We start from the raw sequence: 18,542 nt of genomic DNA, 5'->3' as shown, positions 1-18,542 counted from the left end.
CTAAATTTATGCCAGTCATTTATTCACTCATTTTCTCTCTCCATGAAATGTTAATTTATTATATAGGTGCCGAAAAAAATAATCCACGTGCAGTTTTTTGTAATATCTGGCATCATCTACTTGAGGGTTACCCGTTTATAAGAGAGGAAATTTGTTTGATTTTATTGTGTAATAGTCATATTTTTCTTTGTATTCAAGAATCTATATCCTCAGATTATCTCTTTAATATGAAGAGGGGTTTCTCTATGTTGATATTCGGACGTGATTTATACAGACAAGTAACGTTAACCAGTTACTGTATAAACCTATCACACACATGACCCTACAAAAAGTTGCCGGATGTTGCCAAGTGTCGAAGGAATTTTGGCTGCAACTGTATATACTGCACTGTGTACATACCTGACTTGTACTGCACTGTGTACATACCTGACTTGTACACTAACTCACACCAGTTTTTGTTTTATGAAGTCGATGATCAAGGGCTAAAGGTCAACTTTGTATAACCAATTGTCTGGATTGGAATTACTCTATCACGTAACGAGGGCAGTAACTATAACGTCTCGAGGAAAGTGGTGGTGTAGGCCTATATTTTATCCTGACAGTATTGCCAACTTTCACCAACAAAAAGGTTAGAGTACCATTGCAATCAGTATAGGCTATTTTTTTTAAACTTGTTGCAACATTTGATGTGTCATGGTAGCAATAACACCGACGTCATGACCACCTCTTTCCCCATCGTTTTTCTCCTCAGAAATGGGAATAATTGTTCTTCCAATCACTGGAGACGTCAAATTAGTATTCACCGAGGTTCGTTTAGTACTGTATATATTTTACTGAAGCTTCACGTTAATAGGTTATGTTTAGTTAGCAAGAGGTTGATAAATACAAGAGAAGATTGTTTTGGAAATGATTCTTTACCCGGGTCGCTTTGTTGTCTGTCCTTGGTCGCGATGCCTCACTGTTTACCATTGTTTGTAAACTCGCGCTATTCAGGTACATTTTTGTATACCTGTGTAAGTTTACTGTATACCTCGCATTGTCTATATACATGCTGAATTGTATACTTGTTCTTGTGAGACGATTTTACTGAATAAAAATGAAATGAACTCAATATTTTCTGATGCTAAATGAACGTACTTAGTTAAGGGAATCTTGTCTCCCATTTGTGCTTCACCTGAGATAAATAAATATCCAGGTGCATTCTTTCACTTCTTCTGTATTCGGACCCAAGGTAATATAATCTCTAATGAATTCACAAAAGTAATTATACGCCTCTGGAGAACAATGGACTGTCACAAGCTCTAAATACTGTACATTACGAAAGAAAAACCGAAGTATAATAGCAGAGGTGACGAATAATTACCAGTAGGTAAGTCATTGCTGGGTTGGTCGTACGCCTGGCAGTGGGTGTAATGAGAGGACTGTAAAAACTCTCTTACTCTGGAAAAACACTCGGTGAGAAAAGACAGCAGCTAGGCTGATTAATGCGGCCCATGTGTCAGTCCCACCTTGACACTGAAAGTCTAACCTACCTTAATAGTAAACGAACCTACCTCAATGCTTAATCTAAACCTAACCTAACTTACGGAGCCTACCCTAGTACCTTACCTCAGTGCTTAACTAACTTCCTTCAAAGCTTAACCAAACTTAATGTTAATTGAATCCCATTCATATGGATAGTATCTCACGACTGGACAGGGAGTGACGGAAGTGACGAGTGAGTGACTTTTACTACACCGTCACACTCTACCCACTGTGAGAGGCATATAGAATACCCACTAGGGAGAGAGAGAGGGAGAGATGGGGAAAGAGAGAGAGAGAGAGAGAGAGAGAGAGAGAGAGAGAGAGAGAGAGAGAGAGAGAGTAAGAAGCAGGTAAGGGCGAAGGTCAAGTGAGGACTTGAGTTAATTATAGAGCACCACACCTGAGCGAGGGAGGCGCCCAAGTGCATCTAACAGGACAGAGGGCGGGGCTCGACCCTGAGTGCTCGTCTGGCTCAACCCCTGGTCCAGCCCACTCCCTCATGGCTCACCCACTGATCTTATACCATAAAACTCTCTACGTCAACATTAAACTCCCACACATAAAATAAAGGAAACACGTGGTTATTAATCTATTCTGTGCCTGTTCCGCGTAAGACCAGGAACTAAAGCAGCAAGAGACGGTTTAAGAGCCGGGGATAACCTATTACCTGGGCTAGATATGGTGGTGGTGCGGGAGGGAGGCACAACTGTACAGTATGCTCTACCGACAAGGCCCAGTTTTATCCTCCTGGTTGGGGATGGGGGGAGGGGAGAGCCATACGCCCAGCAGTATCACACAAGCAGAGGGAAGAACATTCAAGCCAAGTTGAGATTTTTATATACCAGGAAATCAATATTATATTACGTGCCGCTTAAAAAAAGATGATTGATTTTTTTTTTGTTGCTTACAGCGGCTAGTTTATTGTGCACCCCATACTCATAATCAATAATTTCCATCATTTTTTGTCCTAAAGAGTAAGACATGCTCGTCTTTCTGATGGTGGCCCGCCTCGACACCCTCCCCCTACACTGTGTCACTCCTCCCAACATCAACACTTTTCTAATAAAATTTTTGATCACATGAGGATCACATTAAGCTCGGGGGGGGGCTTATTTCACCATAAGATTAACCACCCAGACCTAACCCAACCGAATTTAACCTAATTTAACATAATAGAACATATCTTAATTTAACCTAACCTAATCTGACCAAACAATCTAACCTAACGTAATGTAAACCAAACCCAATATAACCTAACCTAACCAAAGTAGCATTATGGCGTTTGATCATCAGGTGAAATAAACAGGGGAACTAATCTTCACGTGACCCAAAAAATTTTAGTCCAACACTCACAGGACGAGGGAGTGATTCTTGTCTGTTCATAAGGAGTAAATTACCTCGTTGTCGTCCCTCCTATGACACCTTCTGCTGTATCCCGTCGTCACCTTCTGCTGTAGTCTATTGCTAGGTCTTCATGCAGGTGAGAGAGTGGTAGAGCAAGAGGGCTGTAACCTGTAACCTGTTAAGGGATCATACAGTTGTAAAGTAATTTAGCTTAATGAGGAAAAAGGTATTACAGGTGTTTACAAGTCCGCTACTGAAACTCTCTCTCTCTCTCTATATATATATATATATATATATATATATATATATATATATATATATATCCTTTTCTCTCCCTTTCTCTATCTCTCTCTCCCATTCCACTTTTTCTCTCCCTCAATCCTCTTTCTCTCTCTACATGATAAAACACACACACACACACACACACACACACACACACCTCCTGCAGCCCCCCACCCACCCACCTCGCGCAGTCCGTCACTACAACAAAATTCAGCCCATAAGAGCCCGCACCGATAGATATAAGAACAGCACCATCCCATCTATTGTTAAAATAATAAACAACTCCTGATTTATGTACTGTACAGCCCTGTAAATGTATTCAACACATATTATATCATTATGTCTAAATCAAATGTAAGTCTGTATATTTTCAGCCACCGGCTGCAACTCTATTAATAAACCGTTTATTATTATTTTACCTCAACATACTCTCTTATTATCAGCTGTCATTCACTCATTTACTCGTAACAGATACGTTCAGCTGTGGTGGTCCCTCATCTAACCAAGAACCCAAACTGTCTACCACAAGTGTCCCTATCGACCCCACACCAACCAGCCTCACCTACAGTATAGCCAATCAGGGTAGCACATTTCTAATCACCAACCAGAAATCCTTACCCGCAATATAGCCAATCAGGGTCGCCCACTTTCAATCACCAATCCTTAATTATCAATCTCCTATGAGCATTTGTTAATTGTAAGCCTTATTTGTCATTATTGTACGTGACAAATATAATTGGCTTTTAATACAGTACAACTGATTGTTTTTAAAATAACAAGGCCGGCTGTTTTATGATAGCAAGGCCGGATGTCATAATATAGCAAATCCGACTGTCACTTTTTTCTTAAACCAGGTAACTAATGATGGGTTTTATCACTTACACTGTATCACACTCGAGATTGTCATTAAACCACCCATTAAATATAAACAAAAACACCTGTAATAAAGAAAGACAAAAGGTGTACAAGAACAGGTGCACAATACAACAGGTGTGCAAGACAGCAGGTGTGCAAGACAACAGGTGTACACAATCCCCTAAATTTCAAGACAAACACTACACCTTCCATTATCTCAGTATGGTTATCAAAATTATTCATCCATTGTGTCATATTGTCGAAAAACAAAATTGTAAAGTTACTTTTCTTGGTCATGTGTACACTCTCACGTATTTAAGTACTGTATGCAAAGAAAATATTACTAATTAAAACAAAAAAAACTCAGGTGCACAAAACAACAGGTGTTCTCTCTACTTTATTAAAATATACAAAGACAGGTGCTCAAATAAACACTACTGGTGCTCAAATAAACACTACTGGTGCTCAAATAAACACAACTGGTGCTCAAATAAACACTACTGGTGCTCAAATAAACACTACTGGTGCTTAAATAAACACTACTGGTGCTCAAATAAACACTACTGTGCATAAATAAACACTACTGGTGCTCAAATAAACACTACTGGTGCTTAAATAAACACTACTGGTGCTCAAATAAACACTACTGGTGCTTAAATAAACACTACTGGTGCTTAAATAAACACTACTGGTGCTCAAATAAACACTACTGGTGCTCAAATAAACACTACTGGTGCTCAAATAAACACTACTGGTGCTCAAACAAACACTACTGGTGCTCAAATAAACACTACTGGTGCTCAAATAAACACTACTGGTGCTCAAACAAACACTACTGGTGCTCAAATAAACACTACTGGTGCTCAAACAAACACTACTGTTGCTCAAATAACTTAAGAATTATTGACTGAAGTGAAGACAAAAATGGTGCTTTATAATACAGAGGAAATAATGATTACACAAAATAAAAGACAATTATTACATTGATTTCACTGACACACAACAACTGAATACTGTACTACCATAGTTAACACATATCTTGAAAGACAGACAGACAGACAGACAGATAGACAGACACAGACACAGATATATAGAAAGATAGGTTTACTGACCGCAAATTACATAATAAATAATAAAACAACTAAAACAACACATAACAAATTAACTAACTTAAAAGTCAAACCCAAAGTTACTTCAAAATCAAAACATTACCCAAAATTTGTCACAGACTTCAAGTTAAATATACTTTCTAAAACCTAAATGAGGTTAGGTTAGATGGAGGACTTAACTTTAACGCTGTAGTGATGATTAGGAACTTTAAGTCGGTGTTGATAGAGAGCTTCTATTCGACCCGACATTAGGCTAGGGGGTGTAGTTGTATGCCAGGAACAAGGTAACGTGTGTGGCATCCATGAAGCCTTTATCTATGTGCCGAGTGTCAGTGACGTCTGCAGGTCGAGATGGCTAGAGGCTATGCTCCTCTTATACTCTCTGAGGGATGCCAGGCTACAGTGGTGTTCTCATTCCTGCCAATCAACCTCGAGTATATTACCACCACCACCACCTGCTTGTGTACTTCATCAGGTGAGTGAAAAGTAATTGTCAGGCGAGTCAGTAGTTGAAGCACCTGTATCTAATTAATTTCACAGGTAAGCATCATGAGACAGTAAGGAACCACTACACTCAGAAGACTCGTAACCGTCCGAGGAATAACCCGGCTGATGGTTAAGTAGGACTTGAACTTCTGGTGTATTTCCATCCAATTTCTTCTGTTGTCCATCAGTTGTGTTTTCTCCGACCTCTACCACACTCTCTTGTTGTTGTTGTTGTGATGGGGATGGTGGTGGTGGCAGTGGTGGTGCAAGTTTCGGAGACTGAGGCAGATCGTCCTGAAGACCCCCAAGAAATAATTGTCTAAAATAAAGTTTCCATTTCATTTTAAAGCTCTCCTCGTCCCTCTGCTCGTCAGTTTCATTTTCAAGGAGGTCTCTGAGGTTGGTGAGAGAGTATGTGGCTTCTTCACTGCCAGCCCACCGGAGACCTGAGCTCCACATGAACCAGCGGTCCATGAAGGTTCCACCATGCAACCAGATCACCAGTTTGGTCAGGTCGTGCAGCAGCTTAAATTGCCGTAAATGAGCAATCTGTAATGAAAATGTTCAAGTTACTGATGGTAAATAAACATTTAATATACTGTATAAATTCTCCTAAACTTAATGTTAATAATTAATATATTAAGGATTCTTTGTTTAATTTCGAACTGAAGTTGTTGTCCCGTATCAAAATGTTTCACCAGCTAGGGTCCATAAACTCTGTTCACAAGACCAACTTCAAAAATCAAGGAAATTTTAGTTCTATCTAGAAATACAAACTGAACAATACCAGATTTTACTTTCTGGTAATATCTCATACTCGAGGGTAAACAAATATTCCTTTACTGTATCTATCAATTTCAGAGTCTGGGTGAAGCCAACTCTGGGGTGTGAGTCATCCTCGCAACAAAATTTCTCACTTGGTCTTGGGTTTAATATCCACAGGTTTTATAAGACGTAATAATAATAACCTGTCTGGACAATGTGTGTTATCCTTCCTCAAAGCACGAATGGCTAAGAGGCGACACATGCTTAAAAAAAATTGGAAAGAACTTTAAAACATATATTACCTTGTATAAAAGAGTTACAGAAGCCCTGATGCCATAAATATAAAATTCCAAATACAACATCCACTTACACATACCATTTAAAAGTAGTGAAGACAAAGAATAACAATTGCAGACATTAAAGGATTTATATTTAGACACAGGCGACTAACTTATGGCTACAGCAGACCTCACCTGATATGGTACAGAGGCACTGAAGGGCATGATCACCGTGGCAGCCTGGTTAGTGTGCTGGTTTAAGGTGCGGCCAGTCATGTACGAGAGGGCATACTTCCAGTGGTCCTTGATAGGTGTAACACTCTGGGCCCATAGGTTCTCTGGCACCAGGAACAACACGCGATCAGATGTGTGGATGTGTTCACTCGTCCACTTGAAGGGGTTCTAAAAAATAGGAGTTATCTAAGTGGATTGTTCATATTTATTGACCTACAAATAATACCGTTATCTTGATTTGTTGTTGATGAGATTCTATAAACAATAACACTATTTGTTGGTTATGTTAATTAATTGTTCACCCATTTATCAGCCACACCTTCACTTGTCTGACGCACCTCCACCTGTCACAAATCCACTCATCTTTCGCCCATCCACTCGTACCTGAACATAAACATCTGATCCACATAACTAATCCACCCATCTGAATCACTTGTTTAACCCACCTGTCTAGTGCTGTGAATGTCGACCAGGAGAGGATCGACGGAGCAGGCACTGAGGTAAGCACCCACCTTCACCACCAGCTCGAAGTGACTCCAGGACCCAGCCAGGTATATCAGCATCACCTTTGGCTTGTTCTTTTCCTTGTTATCATTATAAGTCACTGTTCAGGAGATAGAACAGACATTAGTGTATTGTAAATCACTGTATTGAGGGTAATATTGACTTGTAATCACTGTGTAGGTGTAAATCGTTGTTCTGAGAATAAAACAGCTTTAAAGTATTGTAAATCACTACCAAGGGATAAATTTCATTTACATCATTGTAAATCACTGCATAGAGGACTGACGGATTCACTGTAAATCATTTTATAGGGAATAAAATTGATTTAAAATGGTGTAAATCACTGTCTGTCCAACTATAGAAGTTCAGATCGTTGTAAATCACTGTACAGTACATGAAAACAAAGTTCAAACAACAAGCTGTCTCATTAAACGGTTTAAATGACTATTATGTAACAAAATAAAAGCCACTTCCATTTACAAGGCATTCGTAAGTCATTTAAACTCGGCTCGATTACAGAACATTGAGCTAGATTATGAAACAAAAGGCTTGGCCGCTGTTGGTACATAACCAGATAAGAGTTCCGGATATAAGGGCGTAAGAGCTTCTGTGTAGAGTACTAAGTGAGCAGTGTTCATCTATAAAAGAGCCCGTGTGTGTGTGTGTGTGTGTGTGTGTGTGTGTGATAAGACCCTAGAGTGCATCTCAACAGTTACTTTTTAGATTTGGATCAAAGAAAACACAAACGATGGGAGGAAGAGTGTCGTTTACCACACAATATGATCACATTTCCCTCACCCTGACACAACACCAATTATGAGACAACTCCAACTCAAAGTAGATAATGGAAGTAGATAATAGTGCAGTTAATTTAATGTTAATTTAATTGATAACTTCATCACTTTGTTTTCTCGCCGCTCGGGTAGTTGGTCTATTGTTACTTTGTTCAGTGTTAGCAGAGAAAGGACACACACACTATATAACATCCTCCCCACGTGTGAGTATCGGGCCCATGACAGAGTGGGAGATAAGCACAATATCTCTGTACCCCCAACACCCTAGTTAATGTAGTGTGGATTATAGGACTGTCTATTAACGGATATAGGATCATAGCATATATGTATAATATACACCGGGAGGCTCTCATTTCCGGAGTACCTAATATCTCCCAGTACAAATACGTGAATTACTCTGATCTAAAACATGCTTTCCTCATAAACAATATTAATGTATTGCAATATATGACTAACCCACATTACTGTACCTAGTTACAAAAACACTTCAAAAACATTTAACATGACGTCAACAAATCTCTTTAGTAAAAATACATTATATTGTCGCTCCTTTTTTTCTCCAAAGACTACGGCCGTAATGACTGTCGTAGTTGGCGGTCACGAAATCAATTGTAGTAAACAAGAGCTTTTTTTTTAGTACAATAAATTATGAATTAAAAAAAAATCGTGAAATATCAACTTCCTGTGAACAGAGTGGTGGACGATAAATGTTAGTTACATCAAGAGGAGTTTGCTCACAGCGTTGTACGTGGAGTAGATACTTGAAGGCCACACCCAGAGTCAAGCTGATGACCAGGGCGCCCGTGATAACTACCAACACTCTCAACCACGTCACATCCGCTCTCACAACTGTAAACATAAGATTAGGGGAGTGAGTGAGTGAGTGAGTATTGGGGCGAGTGAGTGAGTGGGTCCAGATGATGCTGCTCGCCCGAAAGGAAGTATGGCGGTCGTTGACGTTTTGAAAGTTGACCTTTGGTAAATTATCACTTTAATCTCTTGTCAAGCCAATGGTTTAAGTTCATGAGGATGATGTTGTAACCCCTTGGGGAAGTTTGTTTAACCCCTTGGGGAAGTTAGTTTAACCCCTTGAGGAAGTTAGTTTAACCCCTTGAGGTAGTTAGTTTAACCCCTTGATATTATAAACCACCCTCTAAGAGAATTAAGAGAGCAGTCGTAAAAAAAATTATTTCAAAGGGACAGACAGAGATTGAAAAAAAAATCCCTATTTCCACCCCAGGCGTGGAGAGGATAATAAATTGCATAGACATTCAACAAATCCAAAGACAATATATAATAAAAAAAAGTTTAATCTGATATAGGGATAATATTTTCTATAAATACAGTACAGGAGTATTTGTCGTCTTCCTACCAAATTTGGGAGAGCGCGAGATGAAGCAGCCACAGGGAGGACACGCGGTGGTGATGATGTGTGTGGTGACCAGGTAGGAACCAGGACCAGGAAGAGGGAACACCTGGGTCTTCTGTGGTGACTCCTCCTCCAGGAAGTGCACGCTGGATCACGACCAAGTATTACTAAGGTTATTATATTTACACACACACACACACACACACACACACACACACACACAAAGATTTTTCCATCACTTGCTGTTATTCATGCACGTAGACTACTGTTTCAAGTTGTATTCTGCTCTAGTGCTTGTCATCCATAAAGGTCCCAAACACCTACAGTATCTGGTTTACTCCTGTCACTCCATACAGCTTATAGCATCATTCACCGAACACGATAAAAGAGTAAACACGAAATATCTTCACAAAACTCATTAACAATATAAAAAAATTACACACGTCACACTATAAACCACTGATGTTATGATACATTATATAAGAAAAAAGCTGGGATCTTCATGTGCTCAGTAATATATATTGTTAAACTTGTATTACTGTAAAATCAGATCACACGAAAATTAGCATCCCCAGTTTCTTTCACTTGATGATTAAACCCGATTTTTAATTATCAGGTAAAAAGTTGGGGGTGATAATCTTCATGTGATCCATATAATCAACATAACTTTTTATTCATCAAGTCTACCGTAAGCTGGTGGTGAAAGAGTTCTATATTCCTTAGTAAGAATATTAACACAGATAAGGGTTATCAACTATGCATAATGACCTTTAGTTTGTAGTTGTGGATTTGTGGACAGACAGACGAGTGACGATACATCCCTCTGAGCCTTTACAGTGGGAAGGGGAGGGTTCACTCATTGATTTCCCGTGAACACCTATTAAGCTAACTTAAGCTATAGCACAAAAATAACATCCAAAATGGCATTTGAATTAATCCATGACTTTTCCTCTAACAGATAACTTTCCTTAACACGAGTTAGAAGATAATACACTTTTCATTAATGATATAAGTTCATTACCACAAAAAACAGTTATGACTTCACCTCAATACAATCACTTACTGTAGTATCATTTAGGAGACAAAATTAATGTTACAAAAAAAAAAATCTTCCGTGAACTCCAAGCAAGATGGAAGTCCATCAATATTATTATTACCTTTCGGGTCCCTGAAGGATCACGTGGTCAGTGAGACTCAGTTCTCTGCAGTCGTCATCAAGACAGTGCATGAGGGACACACTGTAGGTGAGGTTAGGGAAAGGTGCCATCTGAAGCGTTACTGGCACTCCCTGTCTTCTATGGATGTGTGCCAAGTGCAGGTATTGAAACACCTGCCAGTCTTCGATACTAGTTTTGTAAGGGTCTGCAGGTGTTAAGAGAGAATAAGTCAGAAATTTCCTCAAACCTCCTCAATTAATTTATCTAATAACAGAACCTCGACTGTCTATAACTGCATTTTGAAATCGAGAAAAAAAATCCCCTCAATACTTGACAATATCTGGCATCCACAAGTAGGCCATGTGTGACTGGCTTATAGTAATGATGTATGCTTTTCATTATATTTAAATAACAATAAGGAGAATTAAACAACTGTACAAAGAAAATCACGAGGAAAAATATGTTAACATCGTAATAGCTCCTTGAGTACAGATATTACCAACACTCAAGGGAATTTTATCCACATCTGTATCTTATATTTTCAGGGCAATTCTCGACTCGCAGAACTAGGTTTGCTTAAAAGGAATTTCCCTCGGGTGTTTTAGTTGTAATTAAAGAAACATAGAATAAATATGAGTTAGTTTAGATTGAGTTGAAGTTAAGTAATGCTAGGTTAAGTTAACTCATGGTGGGGTAAGAAGGTTAGGTTAGGTTACATTATGTTTAATCAGGCTAGTTTAGGTTAGATTGGGTTGAGTTAATTTGCAGTAGAATAAGATAAGTTAGGTTAGGATAGATCTGATTAGGATAGGGCAGGATAGGTTAGGCTGGGTAAGTCAAGGCTAAGCTAGGCTAGGATACATCAGGAAGGTTAGGTTTGGTTATGTTAGGTTTCTCATCAATATGTGTACCATTAAGTTAGGTTTGACAAGGTTAGGTTAGGCTAGGATACATAAGGTCAAGTCAGGTTAGGTTAGGTTAGATTAGGTCAGGTCAGGTTTCTCACCAACATGTGTTCCATTAGGGACTAGGAAAGAGTAGAAGCCGCCTCGCCCATCATCACTCAAGACGGTCAGGTGAAGGTTATGGTCGATGATATCAAAGCTGAAGAAGGGACAATCCCAGAGGAGGGGATCACGCAGAGGCATGGGAACGTTCTTTACTATCACGTCACGACATAGATTCTGGGTGTGAGGGCGAGCCACGTCTTGGAATCGAAATTTTATACCTGGAATGCAGAGGAGATTTTTATAGGCCTGCTGTGTGATGCTAACTCTAGTACTGTACAAGGAAATTGAAATCTTAACCCCTTGAGTACCTAGACTTACGCCCGTATTATTAAACAACATCTTCCCCTGAAGAGGGTCGTCGTGTTTCAACCCGTAAACTAAATAAGTCCTGAGGGACACAGCAGTACTGTACTTAACGGGGTGGTGTGGCGGTAAAATTAACTAATTCCAATAATTCCAATTTATGATATTGGAATTTAGTTTAAAACTCGGGTTGAAACACGACGACCCTCTTCAGGGGAAGATGTTGTTTAATAATACGGGCTAACCTCTTGAGTACTTAAGACTTAACCCCTTGAGTACCTAGACTTAACCTCTTGAGTACTTAAGACATAACCCCTTGAGTACGTAGACTTAACCCCTTGAGTAATTAAGACTTAACACCTTGAGTACGTAGACTTAACCCCTTGAGTACGTAGACTTAACCCCTTGAGTCCATAGACTTATCCCCTTAAGTACATAGACTTAACCCCTTGATTACTTAAGACATAACCCCTTAAGTACCTAGACTTAACCCCCTCTAGTAAACTGAATCAGTCCATTGAGTAAGACGTCTTAACCTCTGCAATCTGTCAACATGAACTCCTTGGGTACAATGATATAATCCTTGAGTACTCTGTCAAATACGATGTCCTATTACTTCGAGTAAGAGTACATCCTATAGTACTATACTAAGGGGTTCTGGGTATACGTTTAAGAGCTCATGTATATAGATAAAAAATGGTGACTTACTCTACCACACCCCAGTGACTTACTCTCGACAGCGAGGTTAGAGAAGGAGATGAAGAATGCGCCAACCAGAAAGATTTTATTGTAGTGATGGTACATGGTAAGGGTGAAGGGAGGGTTGACGGCGGAATAGAGTTGGGTGTTGTCTTGAAGCGTGCACACTGGGGAAAAAAAAGAAATTCCTTATTGACATTCCTGGTCATGTGGGATTCAGTAAAACACCTGTCATTCCTGGTCATGTGGGATACAGTAAAACACCTGTCATTCCTGGTCATGTGGGATACAGTAAAACACCTGTCATTCCTGGTCATGTGGAATACAGTAAAACACCTGTCATTCCTGGTCATGTGGGATACAGTAAAACACCTGTCATTCCTGGTCATGTGGGATACAGTAAAACACCTGTCATTCCTGGTCATGTGGGATACAGTAAAACACCTGTCATTCCTGGTCATGTGGGATACAGTAAAACACCTGTCATTCCTGGTCATGTGGGATACAGTAAAACACCTGTCATTCCTGGTCATGTGGGATACAGTAATCTCTCTCTCTCTTCTCTTTGATTCTTTATATTTATTCTCTCACTTCTTCCCACTCATCCACTAGTATCTTCTTCTCTCTCTCTCTCTCTCTCTCACTCGCATTTTCTCCTCCTCCCCCTCTCTCTATCTCACTCTCTCATTCTCTCTCTCACCTGCTGTCCTCTCCTTGCCCACCACTTTTCTGACCCAGCAACTGCCTCCGCTCGGGCTCGTCTTCAACTGGAAATATGAAGGTAATTTTTCATAATTATTATACATTGTGTGTAACGAGAGAGCGAGAGAGAGAGAGAGAGAGAGAGAGAGAGAGAGAGAGAGAGAGAGAGAGAGAGTGTGTGTGTGTGTGTGTTAGTTCTCAGTATTAATTGTTGAAGGTTACACTGATTATATTAATATCCTGTGCACTTATATATTTACAGTATACGACGCGGAAAATCACACATCCGGTTAATGATGACTTTGTGAAGTGCATTGTTGGTTGCCCCTCCTGTAGGAGCTGTCGACACACACACGCTCGTATACATACAGAGGAATGTACATAGGTATACATAAATACATATAAAGTTCAATGTATTCATCATGTATACTGTATTCAGATGTAAATATAAATGTGTAAAAACCACAAACTACTCTTATCACTATATTTTTACTATTAAATTTATATTACATTCACTTAATTACTAACATCATTACTATCATTATTATTACTATTATAAAATTGCTACAGATACCTGGTGACGACAAGATTGAAGTTCCTGGTTAAATTTACAAACGCCAGACTTGACAGTGTAGTTCCTGGGTGGACCTTGTATGTGACATTCCATCCACCCCACCGCCACCACCATCACCACCACCCAGGGTCTCCACATGCCAGCGCTATTGAGGGTATTATACAGTATATTATATTTTTTCTTTCATAAAATAATATACAGCGAACTCTATTTTGCCCATAAGAATATATAATACTCTATACAAAATATTTTAACTAGAATATATAATGAACACAATACATTCATTCCCTTACAGTTAACTCATAACTACCACAGTTTTACACAGTTAACGTCACCATTACCACAGTCTTACACAGTTAACGTCACCATTACCACAGTCTTACACAGTTAACGTCACCATTACCACAGTCTTACACAGTTAACGTCACCATTACCACAGTCTTACACAGTTAACGTCACCACTACCAGTCTTTCAGTAAACGTCAAGCCGCACAGGGTCGCGGTGTCACCGTTACACTAGCTGCCGCGCGACTGTGTCAGTGATACTCAGCGACTGTATACTTTACGTACTGCGCATGTCTAGAAAATATGCGCACTGGTATTTTGACTAACGACCAAAGTGAAAGCCAAGCTGTTATAATACAAATCATATTTACGTAATTTGAGAATTTTATCCTTATAAAATATTTATTAGGTACCTTTCAAGAGAGATGCAACACCCAAAATACTTCGTCCGGGGTAATCACCATCAAGCATCTACCATCGTTTAGACCAAGCTCCATAGAATACGAGGTCGGGGTCTTTGTCCTCCTGCGCTGGTTACTGTTGAGGGAAGGTGGGGGGGTTACCATTCAAAGATACTTCGGAAGGAAGGGTGACTATGACAAATATGGCAAATCAAGTCGGTCTCTCTATCTTATCTATCTGTTCTAACGTGGACGGTGAGGCGGCGGAAACACGAATTATACGTAATAATAGTGGAATTTGAAGGCGTTATCCACTTCATAATTTTGTTTGTTTTACGAATATTTATATTAAAAGCACTTAATGAATAAAGAAAATCATAATATTAATTTAAGAAACTTTGTTTATTTTGCATTAATGTTATTACGGCCAATATTATGAACTTTTCTAAAGACTTGTGATTTACTTTACTGGAGGAGCAATACACGGTACAGGAACTGAGGGTTCACCCCCATTACTTTGATTTACTTTTTATTTAATGTTTGAACTACTTGTGTTCAACTTTGGGCAAATTTACAGTAGTTCACACAACTCTGTTAGAAAGTCAAAACTATGTTTTTCTAGTGTTTTTTTTTTATTGGTTCTGACTTTGATTTCAGTCGAAAATTGACTTTTTTTTAGTTATCGCCCTTCTACCCCAACATGATAAGAGGATCCTGTAAGGAGCTGGGGTTTTGGGTGGGGGTTGAGAAACAAGCGCTTTTCGAAAAAAATCATGGTCAAGTGAATACAAAATACCAAAAAACACTAGAAAAACATATAAACCCAACCCTTTTTGGAATGACCTGACCTGACCTGACCTAACTCTTACGGTGTTTTTACCGGTAAGCTTATAGTAGTTCACACAATCCTGTTGGAAAGTCAAAACTATGTTTTCCTATTGTTTTCTTTTTGTGTTTTTTGATTGATCATGACGATTTATGAAGGGAACACACTGAGTGGGAGGTCAGGTAGGCGATAAACTGCGGTCAGCGGGTTGTCAACCGATAATGGCTGAATATTAATGGAATTAAACAGAGAAAAATTTGGCATGCGCTGTAATAGAAGAAAATTATCTTAAAAATAGACATCTTTTTCGAATATGATAATAGATTTGGGGTAGGAATGTTGTGTAAACTACTATAAAAATACCCAACTTTAAACCAAGGAACCTACTTTAAGTCTGGTGTGGATTACAGGAGGCAAGGACGAAAATGAGAAGTTTGCTCGTCTTGGAGTGTGTAGTCATTTGCACCCTATTTAACATAACCTATGTAACAACAAATTGTTGAACTTACATTATTTTAAGATGTTCCCAGGTTTTCCATCTTTGAACTTGGATAATATGGGGACATCCACACTTCCTTCTTTAATAACACTACCTTAGTACATGTCTACAGGTACTTTGTAACATTTTTTCCTCCACAATTAAGGTACTAAAATCCTGTTCTCTGTGAGTTATAAGGCTTGCCCTCACTGGTTGAGAGTAGGCGTAACTCATGTTGATGATCGTCCGTGTAGTCTTGAATTTGATGCCAGGGTTTGTAAACAAATGGACCTCCGGTGTACCAACCACACGAGACTACCCATAATGCATCAACGAAGGTGGTCAGGGTTACCAACCCTACCCTCGACGGTCCCGCACGGAGGGGAAGACATTTGAGTGATTAAAACTACTGCCGACTTGGTTTTTAAATATGAATCCATGTCACTAACCATAGGCGGATCCAGGAATATCAAAGGGGGGAGGCATGGCGAGCAAAGCATTTTGAGGCCATGTGCACTTGATATTAGGAGATATACTGAGGACAATAGCAATTACTTTTTATTATACAAAAATAGCTGAGTACAACACTGCATTAGAGAAAAAGAATTGGAATTTTCTGATGAAAAGGGGGGTCCAGACCCCCCTGGATTCGCCCTTGGTAATAGTTAATATTCATTTACACAAACTTTCACGTAGGGTATTTCTCCCCCAGGTTTATCTACATGGTCAGTAAAAATAAAGTAAATTGCCAAAATGGAATTTTTCGTACAATTATCTTGGCATGTACTGGACAGGCACACACAGCAATCACCGGGCATGTAATGACCAGAATATACCTGAACATGTACCGGTGGTGGTCATGTATAAATTTAATTATAGTGGTTTACTGTATTCCCATTTCGGTAATAGTTAGGTGCTGCAATAGTTTAGGACAGGGGCACTCCATATCGAGCAACTATAGAACACATTATCCTTATCTACCAACTATAGGACATATTATCCAAAGAGATACAGGTTTTCTTAACTCATGAAAACATCAAGAAGTACTTGAGGAATATGCTTTCTTAATATCACCTTTACAATTCTTTACATATGGGAGGTGTTGACAACAATTTTCCCTGTGTCCTTTGCAGGGTTGTGATTTTTTTTAAGATCTACTTTTATTGCAATAATAAAGCCAAGATGATTTTAGTATTTTAGGTTTGGTAGGTAAGTTTGTTTCATTCTAAGAATGATAAATTATTTTGATGCTTCTCAGAAAATCCTGGCAAGAGCTAACATTTCTTAAATACCAGGTACTGCTAAATCCTATGACTTATCAGTAAAAAAAATGAACCAGACTCAAACTACCCAACTAAACTTAACCTAAAATAATAGTTATTTTGGAAATTATTGATGACTGACCTGCCGCCGATTTTTCATTGAAAACGCCGCAATATCGCTGTATTTTATAGTGGACACTGTTGTAGTCTGTGCAAATGTATTAAAAATGATTATTTATAAATTAACCTAACCTTAGTTGAAAAAAAAAAATCTCTTGTGTTTTATCCCACATTTTCCCCCTACTTCAAAGCCCTGTACTCTTTGAACAACCAATAGTTTTGGTAATTGGGAGGGGGGGAGGGTCATATTGGTTAAAATAGTAAAAAGATATAAATTTGCGCCAGAAATGTAATAGAATAAAGTACAGTAATGTATTTTCCTTATTTGCTCTTTCTCCCTATATAAATAGGTACACGAAGTTCCATGTTTGACCTAAATCGAATCTTAACCTTGATCTTTTCTGGTGATAAATCTTACAGTTGGTAGTATTTTATTTTATTTTTTATTTTATTGCAGGATTAGCCCACCTGAGCACAGGTCACTGACCCACATTGGGGCCTGGGGGACCAAAATGTAATAATAATAATTCATAGTAAATAAAATTTATAATGAAAAAAAAAAAAATTAAAATAAAATAATAATGATAACAACAACAATACTGTAATAATATTAATAATAATAATAATAATGATAAGAGCCATAAAGAACAAAAAATGAGAAATCATATATGTATGTTGTTTGTTAATAGTAAGAGAAACAATTGAGACCCTGCAATTTTGTGTATGTAAATGAGGCAGAAAGTCAGATCGGCAACCTGAAACTTGGTCACAATTTTCGTGATGTCATATGGAAGCAGGGTCTACCATTAGCCAATACATTATGCTTCCAATATCTTCCCAGGCGGTAGTACCTCCCTGTTTGGTAGCTGCTTACTACCTACTACCTACAAAGGAGCTACTATCATAAAATAAAATATTAAAAAGCTATTTTTCAGGATCAGCTTTTATATACGTATAGTATATTTTTTTCAACCCCTTCTGCATGAAATTCCTCAAAGCCTGCCTCCAGATGCAGATGCTTTTATGATTATAAATGTAACATTAATGATAAATTCCTTTTTGGGATATAGATTGTGATTGTGTAGGCTCCATAGTGCTGTGCTAAGGGTACATGAATGGCTGTTTTGTTGAGGGGGATGGTTCATTGGTTCAGACATAGAGCAAAATACCCCAGTAATTTT

The 18,542-nt window shown here is 38.7% G+C and overlaps 1 protein-coding gene across 3 annotated transcripts; it reads right to left on the bottom strand.

The window, feature by feature from the left end:
* Nucleotides 1–4,389: 4,389 nt before the first annotated feature.
* On the bottom strand, nt 4,390–14,832 carry LOC121853728. 3 transcript variants are annotated; one of them, XM_042348072.1, is made up of 11 exons: nt 14,688–14,832; nt 13,990–14,134; nt 13,414–13,480; nt 12,746–12,880; nt 11,708–11,929; nt 10,702–10,906; nt 9,548–9,690; nt 8,914–9,024; nt 7,324–7,481; nt 6,839–7,045; nt 4,390–6,149 (listed from the first exon to the last, which is right to left on the bottom strand). In XM_042348072.1, the coding sequence occupies exons 2-11, from the start codon at nt 14,125–14,127 to the stop codon at nt 5,649–5,651; spliced, it is 1,887 nt and encodes a 628-aa protein (XP_042204006.1). In that variant the 5' UTR covers nt 14,128–14,134; nt 14,688–14,832; the 3' UTR covers nt 4,390–5,648. The 3 variants fall into 3 exon arrangements, with proteins under 3 accessions (XP_042204006.1, XP_042204005.1, XP_042204004.1); XM_042348071.1 differs by lacking the exon at nt 14,688–14,832 and adding an exon at nt 14,435–14,621; XM_042348070.1 differs by lacking the exon at nt 14,688–14,832 and adding an exon at nt 14,283–14,620.
* Nucleotides 14,833–18,542: the final 3,710 nt, after the last annotated feature.

The sequence above is a fragment of the Homarus americanus genome, unplaced genomic scaffold (assembly GCF_018991925.1).
Source record: "Homarus americanus isolate GMGI-L3 unplaced genomic scaffold, GMGI_Hamer_2.0 scaffold15535, whole genome shotgun sequence".
Taxonomy (NCBI): domain Eukaryota; kingdom Metazoa; phylum Arthropoda; class Malacostraca; order Decapoda; family Nephropidae; genus Homarus; species Homarus americanus.
This window is presented reverse-complemented; position numbering and strand designations above follow the sequence as displayed.